This window comes from Curcuma longa, chromosome 4, assembly GCF_044706935.1.
Source record: "Curcuma longa cultivar G26 ecotype Majalengka, Jawa Barat chromosome 4, ITB_CL_G26_1.1, whole genome shotgun sequence".
NCBI lineage: Eukaryota > Viridiplantae > Streptophyta > Magnoliopsida > Zingiberales > Zingiberaceae > Curcuma > Curcuma longa.
In genome coordinates, this window is record NC_133864.1 from 15,305,653 (window position 1) to 15,326,213 (window position 20,561).

Below are 20,561 nucleotides of genomic sequence, written 5' to 3' on the forward strand. Positions count from 1 at the left end.
GTCTCGACTTTACCAAGATTCGATCCTTGTCCACTTCAGCAATTCTGTTTCGTGGTAACCAACTCAATTATGTTTTGAGGACATGATTTATTTCTTTATAAATAATTATGAGATCTAATATGTGAGACTGTTAGGACGATAGATTCAATCTTTTAAAATCCGATAAACTTATCGATTCCACCTCCTCCCTCCATTCCACTTTGGTCTCCATCCATCCAATGGAAATCCATCCACCAACCGCCGTTTTCAAACAGATGGAAGAAGACAAACTGTCAAAGGAATTAAGATCGAGATGTCTATCAATTCATGCAGCAGTTGCGCCATTATTCCATCGCCGACGCACGGTAACAACAAATCGAGCATAATTTACACGGTTACGGTTTGCGTTTGGTATTCCGTCCTTTTCTCTCCACGAAATTTAAACAGAAGAAATTAAACGAAGAAAGAAATTCAATTTCCGGTGGCTTGATCTGTACGTTGCTATTTCTGACCGCCGCTGACGTCGTTGCCGCCGCTGTCACCGCGGTCGGCGGGGCCAGCTGCTGCCTCCTGACCGCCGCCGATGATGGACTTGATTGCGGCGGTCAGAGCAGCGGTGAACTTAGGGTCCCTAGTTATCGCAGCGGTGGCCGCCGTCACTGTCTCCGGCGATACCTGGAGCCCCGAGAACGTCGACTGGTTGCTGTGGGGCTGCGTGCGGGCGCCGCCGAAGAGCGACGCGAAGGTGGCCGGCGGCCGTAACTGATACTGCAGCAGGGGATTCACAGTCGGGGGCTGAGTGAGGTCCAGCGTGACGCTGGGGAACGGCGCGGAGGCCGATATGGTGGCCATGCTCGACGAAGAGGGGAGGAGGTAGTTGGCGAGCATCATTCCGTCGGCGCTCGACGTCGAGCCGGAGAGGAGCATGGAGGCGGCGGCGGAGGTCGCCGACGCCATGGCCATCGCCGGCGGCGGCAGGGGATGGTTGTGTGTGCCTTCGTAGGTCGTTATCAACACCGACCGATCCTCCGCGCACCTTTGCACCTAATCATCAACAACAACTCATCGATCATCGTGAACAAGAACAGCTAAACCAACAATTTCTGGACGAGTAATCAATTATACTTGTTTGCGAACAGGACAGCCGGCGGCCATGGTGCACCGGTAGTAAGCTCGAGGGCACGGGTTTCCCTTCGCTATCTTCTGCCCGTACTTCCTCCATTGGCATCCATCAGCGATCTAGACGCATAAAATTGCAAATAATTGAGCATTCAAAGATTAATCGATTTATCAAGATCATGATCATGATCACGAATCTACTATACCATGGGAGCTTCCGATCGAGCTCGAACGGAAACACGAGTCTTCCTGAATGTGGCTTCTTGTGATGCTTGCTGATCACTAGACGTCGAAGCTTTGCCGGGATCCAACCCAACGGATCCTACTTCCGGCGGCGAGACAGAGCGTCCGGGGCTCGCCGTCGACGAGTTCGACGGTGAATTAACTACCGGAGCCAGATCCATGAACTGCCTGGAGATCATCTTGTCTTTTGCAACCTGAATACAAATCGATCGATCGATCATCGATCAGTTAGATCAAGTTATCGAGCTAATTAATATAATTACTTGAGTTCCTCCTCGATCGATCGATCATTTACCTGTTGTGGTTGCTGCATGAGTGCGGCGAGATGCATCTGAAGGGCTTGGTAGTCGGTGCTCACTTTGCTCAGGATTTCTCGCAGCTTCTCGTTCTCTTCTTTCATGCCTGCAAGCTCAGCTCGGATGGCCGCCAACTGATGAACAAGATCATGTAGAATCATCAAAATTAAGTTCTTGAGTACGATCTGAATCGATCAGTTATTACTATACGAATGATTGACGACCTCGTTATGGTCTTCTTTGGGCATTCCATCGGCGACGATATTGGACGCATCACTTGATCTCGCGTTGCCCAGTTGCAGAGCAGTCTGAATTAATTTAGAACAATATAAACAAAAGAAAAGAAAACTAGATCAGATCATATCGTGAAGATATATTTATAGTTTAATTAATTAAGATACAAATTAAGTTCGATTCATATAGAGAACCTGAATGGCGAGGGTTTCCTTCTTAACCTTGAGACCGTGATGATCAGCGCTCGCCGCAGTTGTTGCTGTCTCCTTCTCGCTGGCGAAGAAATCCATCTCGTCGCCGGAGGCCAGTGGCGTCGACGTTGGCTTTTGGTTGAGGACTCCACGACCGCGGGCGGCGGCGGTTAGAGAAGAGGCGAGGAAAAGAGGAGCAGAGGTGTCCAAAGTCAGCACTTCCGGCCCGCCTCCGCCGCCTGTATCCATGTAACCAACTCGCCTCGCCGTGGGTGAGTCAACGGTCGCCGGAGAGGGATGAGAGCACTGGGAGGGGGTTGGAGAAGTGTCCAAGTCTTGGCACGGGCGATGGACATGGCATTAAAAAGATGAGCGAGGAAGGAGACGTTGATGAGAATGTTTACTCGGTTTTGTACCACTTTTCCCATTGGACAAAAAGGTCGCCGTAAAGGTTGACTTTGAATTCTTAGAAAGTTTCACTTGGCCCCCACACTGTTATTATAATTTCATTTAACTCCCTAGAATACAAAGCTTAACGTGAAGTTGAGGGAGGTAAATCATAATTTCTTAAAGTATGGAAGTTTTCAAGTAAGAAAAGGTTCCAGATCGCATGATCCCGAATCCGATCAGGTCGGCAGATTCCACGTGAGCGAGACCGCACTCGTCTACGTATCTCAAACAGCTCGTCAACTCTTTGACCATGCTCCGTCCACCGCGCGATCCAGGGAACACCAAACTCCCCGCTTCACGATACCAGGGCCCACCTCTTGGCAGGCTAACCACAACGCTTGTCGAATCGATTCCGTGTCTGATGGATCAGAGAACACAAGAAGAGCTTTCCAAACCGGTTCGGGCAGCACAGTGCGGACGGGCGGGAGCGGTTCCACAGATTCGACCCACCCTCTTAATCATTCATGGTCACGTCGCCAGGGTCCGTGGCGAGAAGAGCGACAGCTGTCCTGCAAGGAACGTGAACAAAATTTTAATTAAAATTTTATTATTTGCTGATTTATTTTATTATTAAAATCAGGAGACCATGGAAAATCATTGCTGCCCTCGGAAAAAAGATAATATATAGATAAATTAATGCATATTTTTGCCAAGAAAAAATGTGCATTATATCCCTTTTTTTTTCTTAATATATTATTGCCAAAATAATAATTATTTTGTTTTTCGCCTTCCAAATTCAAAGCCTTCCATCGATCGTTTTTGTTGACCGAGGATGGACACTCATGCACTCCAAACATCCCAAAGTCAACCGTGAAAACTCATGTTGGTTGAAATCTGTTAGCATCTGTCTCACATTCTAACTCAATTTCAATGTTTATTTTTTAAAAAAAAAGAAGAAAATAAATAACACCATTCTACTCCACCAAAGGTGGATCTGGTCAAAATGTGGTCGTTCCTATCTAAAATAATAATAGGTTGGTAATTAATGATGGCCATTTTATAAAAAGAACCCCTGCATAATTGTAAATATGCAACAAATTTAAAATTCAAAGTGCTAACAGAAATATAGAATAAAATATATTCTGTTTCAGAGCTTGATATGAGATAAAATTAAAAAAAATTTATTGCATAATAAACAACAGAATCGGAGCACTTTATTTTGAGTGAAGAAAAAAAGACTTTAGTAAAATAACAAATATGAAGGTCCTTTTTTTGTTGTTTTGTTTTGCTCATTAATGATGACATTAAACTTGAACTACATGTTTAATTTGAGAGGCTGAAGAAGTTAGAGTGGCGTGCATGGTTGCATAAGGCATGCACGTGGGGTTTCTAGATGATTGTTGAGAATTAATTGATATTAATTTCATAATTAATCAACACGGATTCTCGGAAGAGTAGTTGTCATGATTAAAAAAACCTAATAAAAAAAGAGAAAAAACAATAAAATATATGAAGCTTATTGAAAGCAGAAGAAAGGAACAAAACTAAACCAGATAAGTCAAAGCAAGCAACAGATCTTTCTGCCTATATGTGTTTAACTCGGATACGACAAGACTTTTGTTTGTTGTTGTTGTTGTTGTATATGTGTTTAACTCCATCTAAATGCAGAATTCACAATCATATTAGAAAGAAATGAGCAGTTCTAACATTCATTGAGTTCTCATAAATGCAACCTGAGTACTTTCAGTGCACTTAGTTTATTTTAAGAAGAGCATTGATTTACAGATAACACACTGCGTGCGTGGCTAATGCATAAGATCAATACAGCCTGTGAACTTAATGTGTTCAGTTTGTTCTAAGAAACTCAATAATTAACATATAAGACACTGCACTTTTTAACTAGGGTACAAACGTGGTAGAGATTACCATTTACCAGAATACATGAAAGTTGAAGGCACTAAGAATCAGAGATAGAATTGCCAGAACAGCCTGCATGGATAAGAATAGTCTCATTAAGACTGCTTTTCACAGTGGAACTGATAAGGCATTACACACCCATATGAGGCCTAGAAAAGCAAACTAATAACAAATTCGGAGAGTACCAAACAACAATTATGGTTTCGGAATCATAGTGGAAGATACTTACAGCAATTGAACATGCAATCAGTCCAGGTTTCTCCCTATAGTCTTGAGCAACAAATAGCAGAATGAAAGCTCCGACATACCATGGAATTGAAGCCAAGAAAAATCCTGCCACAAACCTTTAAGAGAAAAAAGATGTGTCAACCACAATAAATAAGAATCAAGTAAATGCAGCAAAGCTAGAAAAAGAAGCCAACAAATGGAGAAAGAGATTCCATGATTTCCTCCCAAGTCACAACTAATCCCTTAATCTCAATTTTATGTTTACATTCTTTATATTTGGCCATTTTCTTTCTCTTTGTTAAGGCCAATATGAGGCTAACATGACTTCCCATACAAGCTTATATAAAGGTGGATGATACAAAGCCATAATATAAGCTCATCTGAGAACTTCCAAATAAAGTTTGTGTTGTTTTGTGCTATAAGTTCCTGATACAAAAGGTGCCACCAATTTTTTTAACAATTCAAAATAGCATGCCCAATCTAAAACATAGAAAAGCTCAGTTTTTCAGCAATTAGAGCTTTGTTCTACTTCTAGGTTTGTTAAAACACGAGACGTTTGTTGGGGCAATAGCGCATATACGAGCATATGGGATTCTAGTTGCATAAATTATAGTAACAGCACATAGTTGGCATACTTGAGTGACAATTTACAAATCATCTAATCTCAGACATCAAAGATTGTGCTATGGTCACAAAACACCCTTCCTTGAGAGAAGAATGCAAAGGTTAGGCTATTGGAGGAGATGGACCAGGACATTAGCTGATCAAGTTATAGATAACACATATGCATCATGTAATACTGCAGAAGTTAAGCAATAACAAATTGCAATTTCCTCTTTCTATACTCGTCTCTCTCCATCACTCAGCAACTTCTCTACTTGTAGCACTCCGATCATGAGAAAACATGAATTTAGCCCACATGATCCATGAGAGAGAGAACGACTTACAAGGCCCAACCAACACCAATGCCGCAGAAAGGGAGAGGAAGCACCCTCGCGTTCATGGGGATCCCATCCACAACGGCGGAGTACGGCTGAGATGGGTACCCAACTGAAACAAAAATTAAGAAACAAAAGTGAAAGGGGGCAAAATTAGATCGAGGGTTGGTTGTCACGGATGTACGACAGATTGAAGATTCAAGCATTAGAAAGCAAAGAACTGGAAAATTTTCGAAGGATCCGCTGACCCGGAATGGCGTGGTAGCCGACGGCTGGTTGCGGAGGCGGTTGGTACTGCAGCGACGACTTCGTAGGGTTGGGAAAAGGAGGAGCCGTCGGGAGCGGCACTTGCTGCTGGGGTAGAAAGGTACCGTAGGGGGTGGAAGAACGAGGCGGCGGAGGCGGACGGCCGGCGGGAGCCTTGGAGAGATCGGCGTCGCTGCTGCACCCGGCCATCGACTTCTGGATCGAGCCGGGTGCGATCGCTGGGCAGTCCGATTGAAAACATAATTGGACGAAAAAGGATCAGCAATATAGACCTAGGTCACCGAACACATAACTTCGGCCTCCCATTGGCTCTTATCTTTAAGAAGGGACCCTATTTCCTAACCCGTCGAGACAGGAACTCGCTGCCTCTTCACTTTGAGTGCGCTTGGCTAACTACGTGGGACCCTACCAAGAATTTAGGGAGTCCAATGGGATGACGTGGATGCACAATCTAGAGCTCGATCGTGTCCAGTCTAATTAATCACTAATGCTGTTTGTAGCAAATGATTTTTTTTTAATAATCCAAAATATAATTTATAAAATTATCTCTGGATTTAATAGAAAAGTGAACTTATTGCTATTGGGTCCTTAACGGGCTGGCAATTCAACCCAATTAACTGAAGCGACAAACAACTCCAACCGAGAAGCCCATCACCTACAGACACCGAACTGCAGACCCAAAACTTCACTCATCCCACGCAGCGCTCTCACGAGCCTGGTATACGCAGGCCACGTACGACAACCTACGTCACGCCGACCTCATCCGATCCATCAGTGTGACGCGGTATTTCTACGGGGCCAAAAATTTGGGACACAACGGGAGACGGAGACGGAGACGGCGTCGGCTCCGAAGCTAAGGACGAGGCTGTCATGATAAAGGCGAGAGGAGCGAGATCATGCTGGGGAACCGCGACATTGATGACCGTCCCAGTCGGCAGCAGCCCGATTCGGTCTACCATAAACGGCAACTCCTCACGCGTGCTCCCTCCCTCCATCCAATTCCACCTCCCCTCTCCCCGACCCAGCGACCACATCATGACGCCCCCAACAGCCGCGGCCGCGCCCCATCATGGCGCCACCCCCACCGCGCCATCATGACTCCCCCACCACCCGCGCATCCGACGGCCGGCCGCCTGCGCGCCCGAGGATCCCACGGTGGATCCGCGACCTTTTATGCGTGTCGTGTTGGGCGCAGCAGCGGCACGCGCGATGACGGAGATGGAGAACCCCGCGTCCGGGTGCACGCACACGCCGACAGCTTCGCTAATGGCTGCCTCCCTCCCTCCACGCCGCAGTCATTGCCTCTGCCTCCGCCTCAATTTTAATGAAAGCGGGTGATGATATCTTCTCGGCTTCGGAGGCTCGCTCATCATTAGGGCGGACGAGATATGTATATATAGTGCGCCCACAGCTGTGCTTCCGAATAGGCTCCTTGTAGGGGCATCGAGCGCCTTCCTCCCCCGCCCCTGCCACTTCCCCTGCTTCTTGTACTTGCGATCTACCTATATACTCTGTACTCTGTACGATCCCCTCCTCTTATGTATCTTCCTCCTTTCTCTAAACCCAGGCTCGCATCGCGCCCCCCCTGTTGATTTCCCCTGAGTGTTTTCCGGCGGCTGATCACCACCGGAAAGTGTAGAATGCACATTCAGGTGACGGTGAAGGGATGTATAATGAATGAAAGGATCGTTGCTTACCGTCGATTGTCGTAGTTTGAGCGCCAGTTGATCTGCAGTCTCTCTTGTTGTCTTCTTCTTTCGTATCAATTTGGAATCCGCAGCTTCGGTTTCTTTCCAAATCTTCGGCGACAGCAAGTTCTTCTACCCAGAGCTCACGATGCAGAGGAATCCAAGATACTACAGCAACGCGCCGCCCGACGACGCATATGACTATGGCGGGTTTGGTTATGATTCCGGTGGTGGCGGAGGAGGCGGAGATTTCTACAACTACGGAGCTCCGCCGCCGCCGCCGCCGGGCTACGGAGCACCTGTTTCCGGCTATGAATACCGCGAGTTCCCGGCGCCGCTCAACAACGTGGAGTTCAGGCCCTCGGAGACCTGCCCCAGGAACTTCGTCATCTTCGACCAGACGTATCACCGAAGCCAGGTCATGTTCCACCCCTCGCTCGCCAACAGGTTCGGCTCTCCGGGCTTCGATGCCTACGGCGGAGGAGCTCCTCGCGCCGATGAGGCCGGTAAAAGCGCGTACAGGGACAATGACGAGGAGACGGAAGACATCGACGCGCTGCTGAGTTCGGAAGAAGGGGAGGAGGAGGACGACGACGTGGTCAGCACGGGAAGAACTCCCGGCGGCCGAGCCTGCGGAAGTTCGCCGGACACTGCTTGCTCCTCGCAGTCCAAGTCCAAGAAGCAAGTTTCTGCAACTACCGCCGGAGGTGGCGGTGGCAGTGGCAAAAGGGAGAAGATGAAGAAGATGGTGAAGACGCTGAAAGGAATCATTCCCGGCGGCGACCGTATGGATACTCCTGCTGTTCTTGATGAAGCCGTCAAGTACCTGAAATCACTCAAAGTGGAAGTGAAGAAACTAGGAATCAAACACAGTTGAGCACAATCAAGTTTCATGGAAGCTTCCATGAATTTTGCAGCTGAACAGAAAAATCAATTCTTGACATGATAATTGCCAGAATTTTGAAGTGAGAGAAGTTGGATTTGAAACAAAGATGCAAGATGAGGCACACATATTGATGATGTTCAATGTTCTGCAACATCCATGCTTTGCTTTATTCCCTTCTTTTTTGTTTCGTTTTTAATGTTCAATGTTGCTTGTTTGAACTTTCTTTAATTTTACTACATATCCTGCAATTAAAATGATCCATGGAAAACAAGTCCCACCTTGTCATGGAATTGTGGTTTTGAACTACAATCTTCAATGGTTTTGCCTTGTTTCTCCTGATCAGGGATTGCTAAAATGACATCATTGCCTTGTGATATATTCTAGGTTTTAACGAAATCCATGGTTCTAAAACTCCCTTGGAAACAGGAGCAAGGAGACCTGTTATAGTTAGTATTATATTCATAGTGAATATTAAACCAAGTTGACTACTGAAGGAATCAATTATTCAGATACTGTTTGAGCCATAAACACTTGCAGATGTTAAGATTATCTTCCTACCTAGAGTCATTTGTAAAGAGAATATCACAAAAGCTAGTTGCGCATGCTGAAAAAAAAAATCTTTATCCTTTTTGCATAGTTTATTCTGGAGGAACTCCATGATCTAGCACAATCAGCATGCACACAAAAGTCACCATGTTGACTTGGTTATCCACAATTTCAACACAGGAAGGTAGTGGGTTTTGGTAGCTGACCTAAAACATCTTCTGCAGTCAAAATGTTCAGCTAAGTGCTCAGCTGATGGGGTGATCCATGCCACGCCACCTTTGTCTCCAAACACAAGGCAAGTCATCAAAAAGCATGCTGAGGGAAGATTACAGGAGAGGAAGAATCTGAAAGGGATCTCTCCAGGCTTTAGGATTATAAAATAGTGCTAGGTTTTAATGGCTGTAACATCACAAAGTTGGAGAAAGTGGAGAATGCATATGGTGTGAGTTAATAATGATGACAGTGGTCACAAGGTCTAAAACGTGAAGGAGATAATGGAGATGGCTTCCTACTCTATGAAACTGAACATTTTTAACAGATGACCTTTTGGCTGGGGACGTGGGATAGCAACGTTGAGAAGGAAAGTGATTTTGGCTTAACACGTATTAGTTTAAGGTAGTTCTTATGTGTAGAAGTTGGTTAGAAATGAATGCACTAAGCAGACTTGAGGTAGATGAATACAATTGAATAAGAAATCTTATGCTGCAGTCAGACTGGTCTTTATACCTGAACCCTAGAGTAGCCTTGTGAGGGGTAGTGTTCCAATTCAATGATCTAGGAGTATACACCAATTAGCATAATTTCAACACACAAAGAAGTTAGTATGTGCTGTTTGAGTGATTGTGGAGTTGACTAAGCTGAGGTAGTGCTATACACTAATCGGTATGGTGCTACTGAGTGATTCAACACTCAGTAGAGATAGTGAACACCTTGAACAATGCATAATTTATGAAGATCAATTCTGGAATACACCACTTAGGTGATGTTTAATTCGACCAAAAAATTGCAGGGGTTAAAGTTCAACTACTAGCACAATGTGGATATAAAGTCAGAAATCTAAATTAGGAAGAAAATAATACAATAATGTTGGCAAAAGTTTGAAATTTTGGTCACTATCAACTCAGTATCAACCATGCAAAACATTCAAGCTGGTCTAGGCGACTGATTTAGTTACCTAAGTAGTATGGTAAGCCAAACATCAAAATAGAAACTTAGAATTGTTTGTCGAGCAAGTATCAGAACAATAACAATTTCATGTAAATTTCACGAGAATCCAGCGAAAACAGTCATCAACCACAATAAACGACAATGGAAGCTAACGCTTAACACCACGAAGTACCATACATGACAGAAGGAGCTTGACAGAGCACTTACTCATCACGGATCCAACAGGGATGGGAGACCTCCGAGAACATAGCACCTCGTCGACTTCTCACGAAAGATATCCAGAGATCTTGCTGCGGATGAAGAGTATGCTCATGATGTAGGAGGTGATCACGGCGAAGATCCCGAAGGAAGTGAAGGAGAGGCGTACGCTGCGGGTGCGGTCTAGGGCAAGGTCCATCAGGATGAGGCCGACGCCGCCGAGGCGGACATAAACCCGGAGGAGAGCTGTCCGTCGAAGGGGCTGGGAAGGAAGACGGCGGTCCCGGCGTAGCGGGCCTAGGTGCTGCCGATGCCGGGTGGCTCGACGATGACGTCGTCGACGATGCCAGAGATGACGGCGAAGCGGGTAAGGAAGACGAGAGAGAGGGAAGTGCCAGGAAGCGGAGAAAGGGATCCGCCGAGCTGCGATTCGACGGCTGCCAGACGGTGGAGGAGATCACCGAGAGGCATGCCGATTTCGGAATTCTCCGGTTCCCTTCGCTCGTTCTCGTTCTCGTCTTGTCGGTAGTTCGATGGAAATGCGTGCTCATCTCTTCTCTATCTTTTGCCTAGAATTTATGCTATTAAAAGAAATAAACTAATGCCATAAATGATCCTTCAATATCATCAATAACTGAAGTAAATAGTAAAGACAGTGTAAGGATACAGAGAATCAATGTCATGATTTAACAAAGGCAAGTGCAAAGCAAAAGATTTCATCCAAATTTCCTAATGACAATTGCAAGGAACAAACCATTTTTACAGAGCCTTAATGATTTCTCGCAGTTGCTCGCATTCAAAATAAGTTGCAATCTCTTCTGAATCAAAAATCTTTTATTCGATATACCAGAGGTCTATAATGGTCTTTGGCCCTCACATTGTCCCAGATATGGCACTGCTATAAGAGCAATATTAGAACATCCTCGAATCCAATCGAAAAGGGAAGAAGAACAAAATTTATGTAACAGAATGGTTGAGAAAATGCGTCGGCTCAATGCCAGCAAACAATCTGCTGAAGTAACATTTCAATTCGCAGAAACAAAGTCGAAGAGATCAAGCAGGTGTTGCTGGTTTGGTGCCTTCGAGTGTATGGCTGTTCCTCAAGGTGAAGATTCCTGAAAGACCTCGGCCTCTGGCGAGTTGTTCAATCTCACTCAGCTTCTGCTTGAGTTGTTCTACCTCTTTCAGTAGATCCTCCTCTTTCTGTTTTATAGCCTTCAAAAGAGAAAATGCATAGGGCTTTCAGGTCAAGCATGCAAACCAAATTCCACATATAGCATTTAGCCTGAACAATAAAAATATTAAACTGCTTTCTGTAAGATCATCTTTAATATGTATTCATGTAAGAGCCTATGGCTGGAGAAGATAACACTGCTTTCTGATTGATTAGCATTGAAAGCACTGCAATTGCTAAGGTCAAACCAATCAATTGAAGGCAGGTTGACTAAACGGACTCAATCAAGCAGCAAGTTATTTGGCGATTACATAAGCTGTCATATATATGGACTTACGTAACAGAGTTCCATGTACTGCAGAGCAAGGAGAATCAAGCAATAGCTTTTTAGTCTCACACGCTTATTTGGCTGCATGTCCAAATCAAGCTGGAGACTGTTTTCAGGATCAAAATTAGGTTCTAGAAGAAGATAATGAAATGGCCCATAAATGATAAATCCATCACAACAAAGGAAGTTCATCCAAGTGAAAATAAGATAAAGTAGCAGCAAACAAACATGGGAAAAGCAATCAGTTAGCTTTATGCTTCTTATTTCCAGGAAGCAGGAAAAGAGGTCTCTTTAAGTTAGCAAAAAATAAAACAACCGGTCAAGGCTGATGGCCTAGTCAATCGGGTTTTTTAGCAGCTCAGAATAATATCTACAGATTGTTGATTCTTAGTTCTTTCTTATTTATCCATGTTCTTTCCTTCTCACCGTTTAGCCATTCCACACAAGCAGGTCACTAGCTGCCTTGTCAGAAATAAATTTAAAGTTATGTTAAATCCAAATTTTCAGAACTTATGCATGCAATGTACTGTGTTCCTCTTCTTGCTAGTCTTCTATTTGTCTCTAAGTGTATGGATTCTCTTGACCTGATTATCAATTTAATTATCTCTTGGAAGTCTTATTCATATTCATGCATAAAATGGAAAAGCCATGTTAAACATAAATTATATGTATATATATATACACACACCTGAATTTCCTGCCTGCGGATTTCCTCTTTTCTAGCTTCTGATCTTGCACTTCTTTGCACCTCAAATATAAGAGCAGCACCGCCCACCTAGTTAGCCAAAGTTGTAAAGGTTATTCTGATTCTTGACTATAAATATAAAAGTATATTTTTACATCTGTACATTACAATACAAGAAATCATGAAAAAAAAAGATCAACCACAATAACTATGGCAGTTTTCAGGATTATCTTACCACGCTGTCTTATGCAAATAATACCTACCTTTGAAAAACACAAAAACAAAATTCAAGCATAAAACAATCTAATAACAGTCAATATCTAAAGCAATTTTCAATTTTCCCCTCTTTGAGGGATTGGAAGGCTGATTGCTAACCAAATATATACCAAAACCTCCAGCGTCATGTGTCCAGAATGATTCTTTTTGAGAACTACAACCCAGACTTGGTACAAAATTTCAAACCATGTATTCAACTAGCAGTCAAATGTTTTGAATATTAATTAAATCGTACAAGATATAATAAATCCATAGACACTCGATACAAACTTGGTTTTCATGAAGTTAAAGTTTATCCTGTCTTGTTTTGAAAAATCTTAATCCCAATTGAATATTTTCTAAACCAGATAACAATATGCAAAAATATAAAATGTCAATATACCAAGTCACATGGTTGACTAGTATATATTAGTTATAATAGCATACATGTCATTTTCTAAATTTTGCAAGAATATAATTTATAAAATGAAATCAAAGGCAAATAAGAAAATCAACAGCTTCATATGGACATAATAATCCCAATATCCCATAAAGCTTCATATAGTCATAGAAAATTTAGGGTAGCTACATACTGAAAATACAAAAAGTTCTCCAATAAGATCTGAAGCAGCTTGAACAGCTTTCTCCTCATTCAATGGTCGAATCTCAACATCAGTAGCATGACCATAAATTCGTCGTTGTACATTTGTTGTGATGCGGTGATTGGCCTGTTAAAGTTAAGATGCAACAACACATTGTTAAACTCATGTTAGAGCATATCGAACATAATAAACAAGTACCATAACTATGATTCTAGATGTATATTAGATACATCATGAAAATTATAGAAAAGGCATATAAATCATAGACCTGCATGACACTATATAAAAGGAAGCTAGATCAAGACATAGAAGAGTTGGTGATACCAGGACTAGAGGTGAGAAAAAAATGGAAATCTAGCTCAACCGAAAAGAAAAGAAATTGTGAATTTACTCTAGCTACAGTTTGGCACCAGATTTGGATATGAGAAGCTGACTCAAATGGTAGTCAAATATAATTAATATATGCCATAAAATATATTTTGAATCTAGGGCAAATTTACTAAACAAAGAAACACAAATGTGACTATAATTCCAGCCTAATATTAATAAAAAAAATCAAGTTGGATTTAATTTGGTCAAACTAAACCTGACTAAAAAATTAAGATTTACTATGGAAAAAAATATAAACAAAACGTTATGAAAGTCAAAAAAAAAAATTGTAAAACCTGTAGGAAAAAAAACAAGTAAATGCCTTACGTGACAACCTATCTTTGTTCTTAGAAGGAGCATCCTCTCACTTAAACTAAAGCATTCCCCTTGTGCCTGCTTAGTTTTGGACAAGCATGTGCAGTTTTATTCAGATAAATCAAATCTCAAACCAAATGTTAGCATTTTTTTTAAGATAGAATATGTAAGTTTTTGCAACTTCTTTGTCTAATTAGTATTTACTGCTATTGGGCCTGGATGTGAAAAGAAGCTGACCTGATTGATTTGGGAATTCAATCTCACTAAAATCCACATTTTGTTGCTACTCTCAAGTCCTCAGCAAACAAAGCATTGAATTGATAAACAGGATCAGCATTATCAGTTTTCTGTGTGCTGGCTTGATAGTTTTGGAACTCATCTTGCAGTGTCTAAGTTGGCAGTTACCATCTCCAATCTTTGCCCAATCAAATAGCATCGCCTCAAACATTGACACGCCTCAAACATTGACACGATATGATTTCCTAATGCATATCTGGGATATGAGAAACCATGTTAACTTCCAATGACTTCGTCATCTCCACAAATTATTCTTTTAATCAACTTTTCTATTACTAGATATTTCACTGGACATCAAGCTTGGCTTCGTTCTTGTAAGACGTGTAGTTGGTTCACTCATATGTGGTAGGTTCACCTGCTTTGTTCTGTTCATTCACCTAAATATACCATTTGAATCGTTTCAAGAGAAATTTGATCGGCTGTTTGCCCAAAGGAGAAAAATAAAATCACGACTGCAATCACTATCAATTCGTTTGCAATGAATTGCATTGCTTGATGCATCATATTTTTTAATATACCAAATTTTCTCAGGAAATAATAAGGTCTCTACATCAAACCACTGGCGTCAGTTATCCCATAAATCGACCGTCTGTTACAAGCTATGGACGAAAGAACATATCAGATAAATCTAAAATTTGAGCAAGTCCTCTCAGTTCCATGATTAGGTAGGTAAGAAAGAGCAATAATCACACATCTAAGAACGCTAATAGAAAAAGAATTTACCCCTAAATCTAGCATTTAAATGAAAATATCATGGGTAACAAGACGCGGAAGTTGAAGACCTGAGCGAGGTTGATAATAAGCTGTCGAAATTTAGGGTGACGACCAGCCTCCTTCTTGAGCCTGTTGGCGATGGGCTTGCAGACGGTTTTCAGAACCAACGTCCCGAGCTTCACCACCGGCAGGATCATTCTCGATCCTTGCGCCTAGCGAAGGGATCAAGCAAAGAGCGCGAGGGAGGAAGGTCGATCAGCTCACAGCATTCCGGTAGCTTTAGGGTTGGGGATTGGGAGGCGCCGCCGAGGTTTCTTCCGCGAAATGGCGACCGATTGTGTAGAAGCGCCGTTTCGGGGCTCGAGCGACGACTTAGATCACGAGGGATGCAACTGATCTTTTTACCAAGTATCTTTGACATGCCGCAAATTTCACTTACACCCTAAAGTTTATCATAAATTTCACTTTCCCCCTAAAATTTATCAAAATTGTACTTCACTTGTCTCAACTAGAGGCTGACCTCCTCGGAGACAACTGATACTATATATAGATAAATGAGTGAAGTTGAAATGTCTTATCCCAATTGGTAAGCATGGCAACATATGTTCTTGAGGTCTCAGTTCGAGTCCTTTTATTGATTTAAGTCATAAATCAAAAAGGTATCGTGCCTTCAAAAAATTTGAGAAAAAGTTTTCTGATATGGAATCGTTTCGATGGTGAGGCCGGTTACTATAAAAAATTTATCTAAATATAGTTTTATGATACAGAGCATATTTACACTAAGGGCAATCCGTCGTACTCAACTGTAATTTCTTAATTGACTTCTTCACATATAGTCGTGAAACCGACCGTGTGAAACCGATTCCATCTTTTTACAGATAGATAAATGAGTGAATATTTTGGAAGTTTCTTTCGAGCAAACCATAGATTTGTTCAATGATTTTCTACTCAAACTGTGAAGTCGAGAACTTCTTCAGTTATCCAACAAGATCATTGGCGTAACAAAGATCAGAAACAAACTGTTTTATTATTCCATCATTAACCAATCCATGTATCATTGAGTTTATTCTTCTTCTATCAATGCCAAGTCTAAATCTATCGACGAAGTCCAAGTCCTTGAATCCTTGCACCTCAAAGGACTGAATGCTGCTGTTGCTCCGCCACATCTTCCATTGGATCACCGGTGTATCTCTCGATGGCAACTGATCGCCAATATATTAGTATAGTACCCTTTACTCGTTCCAGTGATATGCAGTGATCACTACATAAAAATTCAACTATCCTTTTTGGCACTTACTTCAAAAGAATTGGGTGGTATTCAGTGATCACTAGATCAGTTCAGGGTTCCTTGGATACACCTGCAAACATCAAGTAACAGCTCAGCGTTTGAGTTCATATCCTCTGAGGAGGTCATTTAATCCACTTCCATGCTTACCTGAACCAAATTCTGTGCCACCCTTATCTTCCCTCTTCATTGGCCTGCAAGGCATGGTGAATATCTGTGGTGATCAACCAAAATACATGCATTTCTATCAGCTGAACAAGAGAAAATGTTAACTATGATCTCAAATAGCACATTTGAAATGACGATAATGCCAACAATCTTCAGAAAATATTACTTGATTGTTATACCAATCCTTTAGTCAAGTTGCAAAGCAATAAAATTGGGAACTGAAGAAACTCTAGTGGACAGATGGAGGATTTGGGTTGTTCACGAGAAGTGATTCAAGGAAAAGGGTGAAGGTATATTTGTCTTTTTAATATTTTCTTACCTTTCTTTCTCTTCATTTTATAGCTGTCTTTCTTCCCTTCTCTCCTATCTTCAGAAACATGGCCTGAGAATACTCAAAATTCTACTGCAACTGCCTTTAGGTGTATGTATGCCATGGCAAAGAATCAGCCCCAACTCCACCATCAGCAGCAGCAACAGTAGCAGCCCAACTATTTACGAGTGAACCCCAACTCCATGCGAGCTTCAAATAATTAAGTGATCTTGTTTGTGCTTCATGAATAGTGTTCATTCCATCTGTCATTTGGTTAAACTTCATATGTCATTATCAAAGAAAGAGGCATTCATAAGGCCAATTTAAAACTAATGCACAAGGACAGAAGAAGGCACCTTTCAAGAAAGAAAGAAAAATGATGGTCACCAATAATCTCCACAAGTACATGTTCCATCTTTAAAGCGGTGAAACCGGCTTGCATCTCTTAACACAATTTCCCTTGTTGCAACCTTCGATATATATTTGATTGCATTATGACAATCCCCGCAAACCCGAAGATTTTTTATCACTAGAATCCTTGATGATGCTGGGGTACTTATAAGACCATAAACAATTGCAAGTTTCTCGCTGTGGTAGTACAGTGTACGCTCCTTCTCTTCTTCCTGGACATCTAAAAGCACACAATGCGTATCAGGGATATAACCCTTGTCTTTGATTCTTCTGATCAAATCTTCTAGTTCCTGGTATATTGCAGCTATTTCAGGATGAGATACATCATCTGCTACAAACAAATGGATCTTGCTCTTCACCTCGATCCAGCTAGAGCCTGGATCCTTTTTGATGTTCATGTTTGCCATAGTTTTTCTGGCTTTGTTTACATCATTCCATCTATTTGCAGAAGCATATATATTTGAAAGAAGAACATATGCAGAAGAATCAAGTGGTTCAAGCTCCAAAAGCCTAGTTGCGATCCTTTGTCCAATATCCATGTCTCCTTGAATCCTACAAGCACCAAGCAATGCTCTGTACATGGATGCTGAAGCATTGAAAGGCATTGTCTCCATTATCTCTTCCGCCTCCTGAAGAAGACCTGCACGACCAAGGGCATCTACAAGGCAAGAATAGTGCTCTACTTCAGGCTCAATGCAATAATCTTTACGCATGGAGTTAAAGTATCCATAAGCCTCACGGACCAACCCTGAATGGCTACAAGCCGAGAGGACACCTAAAAGTGTGATCTTGTCAGGTTGCAAGCCCTGCAACATCATATGCTTGAAAAGGTTAAGAGTCTCTTTTCCTTTACCATGTTGAGCAAGACCAAGTAACAGAACATTCCAGGAGGCTATATTTGTGGGTATCATCCTCTCAAATAGACACAATGAATCCTCGATGTTTCCACATTTTGCATACATATCCAACACAGTAGTCCCTACAAAAGGGTCAGCTGAACATCCAAACTTGATAGCATTTCCATGTATTTGCTTTCCTAGACCTAATGCAGCCAAGCAAGAACAAGCCTTAATTAGTGAGGCCAAAGTATATTCATCAGGCCTGACCCCAGACTGCCTCATTTGGTGGTACAAATTAAGGGCATACTCCTCGTCTCCATTCTCCACGCATCCAGAGATCATTGCAGTCCAAGCAACATCATCTGGTGTAGAGATGTCACTGAAGACTGAAGTTGCATCCTTGACATGGCCACATTTAACATACATGTCTAGTATCCCACTGCTGACACACATATCTGAAACAAAACCAAGTTTTATTGCAAATGCATGGACTTGCTGTCCTTGTTCGAGAGCAACTAATTTACTGCAACCTTTGAGAACAGTTGCTAAAGTGAAATCATTTGGTCTTTCGTAGTCTTTTATTGTTAAACTGAATAAGTCTAAAGCTTTGCTAGAATTATTATTTGCCACATAACCTGCAAGTAGGGCATTACAAGAAGTCAGATCAAATGAATCCATCCCTCTAAAGAGGATCTCTGCTTCTTCCATCCTGCCCCTCTTAGCGTATGCATCAACTAATGCAGTCAATACAAAGATGCCATTAATCTGACCTTGCTTTAGCAAAAAACTGTGAACTTGTTCATGCAAGGAACTAGTTATGTTAATCCCTGAGCAAGCTCTAAGAATACTTGCTAAAGTAAACTGATCAGGAAGCAATCCAAGACTTAACATTTCTATGAACAGATCAACAGATTCTGCCTCCATGAAATTCTGTGCATGCACCGATATCATCGTGTTCCATGAAACCAAGTCCAACTCTTCCATCTCCTCAAATATCCGCCTTGCACGATGCAAGATACCCATTTTAGCATAAATGTTTAAAAGACTATTTGATACAGAAACATCTGAACACATCCCCAACTTCTTGATCAATCCATGGAACTGTTCAGCTACTTCAAAATGCTCTCCATTAGCAACGGCACTCAGTACAATCACGAATGTCACATTGTCATAATTTAAATTCAACCTGGCCATCTCTATAAAGTGCTTCAGAACTGTAAGATAATCTCCAGCCTTGACAAGGTCAGAGCTTAACTTGTTCCGACTTAAAACATCAGAAAAGTCTTCCAAGAAACATCTCTTAATACCATATGCCTGAACTTGTTCAAATAGTTCATCTGATCTCTGAACCATAAGAATGCACCGAACAGTGTTACCATCAGGACGCAGGACTTCACTTCGATGTAACTCTGCGAACAAAAGGCGGGCTTCTTGGACAAGACCCAATTGAGTGTAACTCTTGATCATGATATTCCACAACACCACATCCCGTTCTTCCATTTTATCAAATATATAACGAGCCTCTCGTAAAAATCCGTGCTTGGTATATACATTTACCAAAGCACTAGACACCATCTCATCAGAAGCTAAACCAATCTTGATGCCCATGGAATGAAGTGCTTGCGCCGTGGGGATGAGGTCAGACGAAGCTGAGCAGAGCTTGAGGAGGGGAGTGAAGGTTAGGCGGGTGGGGGGTACGGAGGGAGAGCAGAGGAGGAGGTGGAAGAGCTGGAAGGCATCGGAGGAGTGGCCATGGAGGGCGTAGGCGGAGAGGAGAGAGTTCCAGGTAACGGAGTCCCGGTGGGGCGTTTGATCGAACAGGCGGCGGGCGTAAGAGAGGGAGCCACATTTGGAGTACACAGTTATGAGATTGTTGACGACGAACCGGTCCGCGGATGCGCCGGAGGTGATGATGGACGCATGGGCGCGCCGAACGAGACGGACGTCGGCGGCGGCGGCGGCGGCGGAGCGGAGGGCGGGCAGTAGGAAGATGGAGGAGCTGGCTCGTGCAGAAGTTGGGTTCGGCATGAGATCAAGGACATTGGATTTGATATATGCAAACAGTAATATCTACATAATTTAATTTAGGCACAAATTATAGAAAAAAATTGTTATATTTTTTTTAATGGAAAAAAAACTAGAAGTTTTCCTCCTTTTGTTTTTGATTTTCCCTTTTAAAAATAATAAATCTTTTTTAATTTTTTACTTTATTATTTTTAAAAAATATTTTTTCTGTCATTCATTTATCTTCTTTATATGGGTCAAAAAATTAGTTAAATCGAATAAACCGATCAAATGAACCGAATTTACATTCTTCTATATATAATTCTGTTAATTTTTTTTAAAAATACACTAATTGGAAATAATCGATATTAAATTTTCTTATTCGGAAAAACTGTGACATTAATTAAATTAAAAAAATAATTTATAAATTTTAAGTAAATAAAATATCTCTTTTAACAATCCCGATAAATTTAAAAAAATGACGATTTCAATCGACAACGGTATCTTTATTACAGAGG

The 20,561-nt window shown here is 42.0% G+C and overlaps 4 protein-coding genes and 1 pseudogene across 4 annotated transcripts; 1 reads left to right on the forward strand and 4 right to left on the reverse strand.

Annotated features, from left to right (window-relative positions):
* Positions 1-249: 249 nt before the first annotated feature.
* Positions 250-3,016, reverse strand: LOC141826890 (WRKY transcription factor 6-like; annotated as a pseudogene).
* A 1,136-nt stretch (positions 3,017-4,152) lies between these two features.
* Positions 4,153-6,036, reverse strand: LOC141828459 (large ribosomal subunit protein eL20z-like). The gene is made up of 4 exons (XM_074715893.1): positions 5,784-6,036; positions 5,545-5,647; positions 4,599-4,713; positions 4,153-4,441 (listed from the first exon to the last, which is right to left on the reverse strand). The coding sequence occupies exons 1-4, from the start codon at positions 5,989-5,991 to the stop codon at positions 4,382-4,384; spliced, it is 486 nt and encodes a 161-aa protein (XP_074571994.1). The 5' UTR covers positions 5,992-6,036; the 3' UTR covers positions 4,153-4,381.
* Positions 6,037-7,503: 1,467 nt separating this feature from the next.
* On the forward strand, positions 7,504-8,648 carry LOC141828103 (transcription factor bHLH144-like). Its single transcript, XM_074715470.1, has one exon. The coding sequence runs from the start codon at positions 7,639-7,641 to the stop codon at positions 8,365-8,367; it is 729 nt and encodes a 242-aa protein (XP_074571571.1). The 5' UTR covers positions 7,504-7,638; the 3' UTR covers positions 8,368-8,648.
* A 2,363-nt stretch (positions 8,649-11,011) lies between these two features.
* On the reverse strand, positions 11,012-15,397 carry LOC141828297 (uncharacterized). Its single transcript, XM_074715699.1, has 4 exons — positions 15,095-15,397; positions 13,323-13,457; positions 12,478-12,564; positions 11,012-11,502 (listed from the first exon to the last, which is right to left on the reverse strand). Exons 1-4 carry the CDS (start codon positions 15,221-15,223, stop codon positions 11,341-11,343), a joined length of 513 nt encoding a protein of 170 aa, XP_074571800.1. The 5' UTR covers positions 15,224-15,397; the 3' UTR covers positions 11,012-11,340.
* Positions 15,398-16,804: 1,407 nt separating this feature from the next.
* Positions 16,805-20,067, reverse strand: LOC141828296 (pentatricopeptide repeat-containing protein At4g33170). The gene is made up of 2 exons (XM_074715698.1): positions 17,146-20,067; positions 16,805-17,052 (listed from the first exon to the last, which is right to left on the reverse strand). The coding sequence occupies exon 1, from the start codon at positions 20,065-20,067 to the stop codon at positions 17,173-17,175; it is 2,895 nt and encodes a 964-aa protein (XP_074571799.1). The 3' UTR covers positions 16,805-17,052; positions 17,146-17,172.
* Between the last annotated feature and the right edge of the window lie 494 nt (positions 20,068-20,561).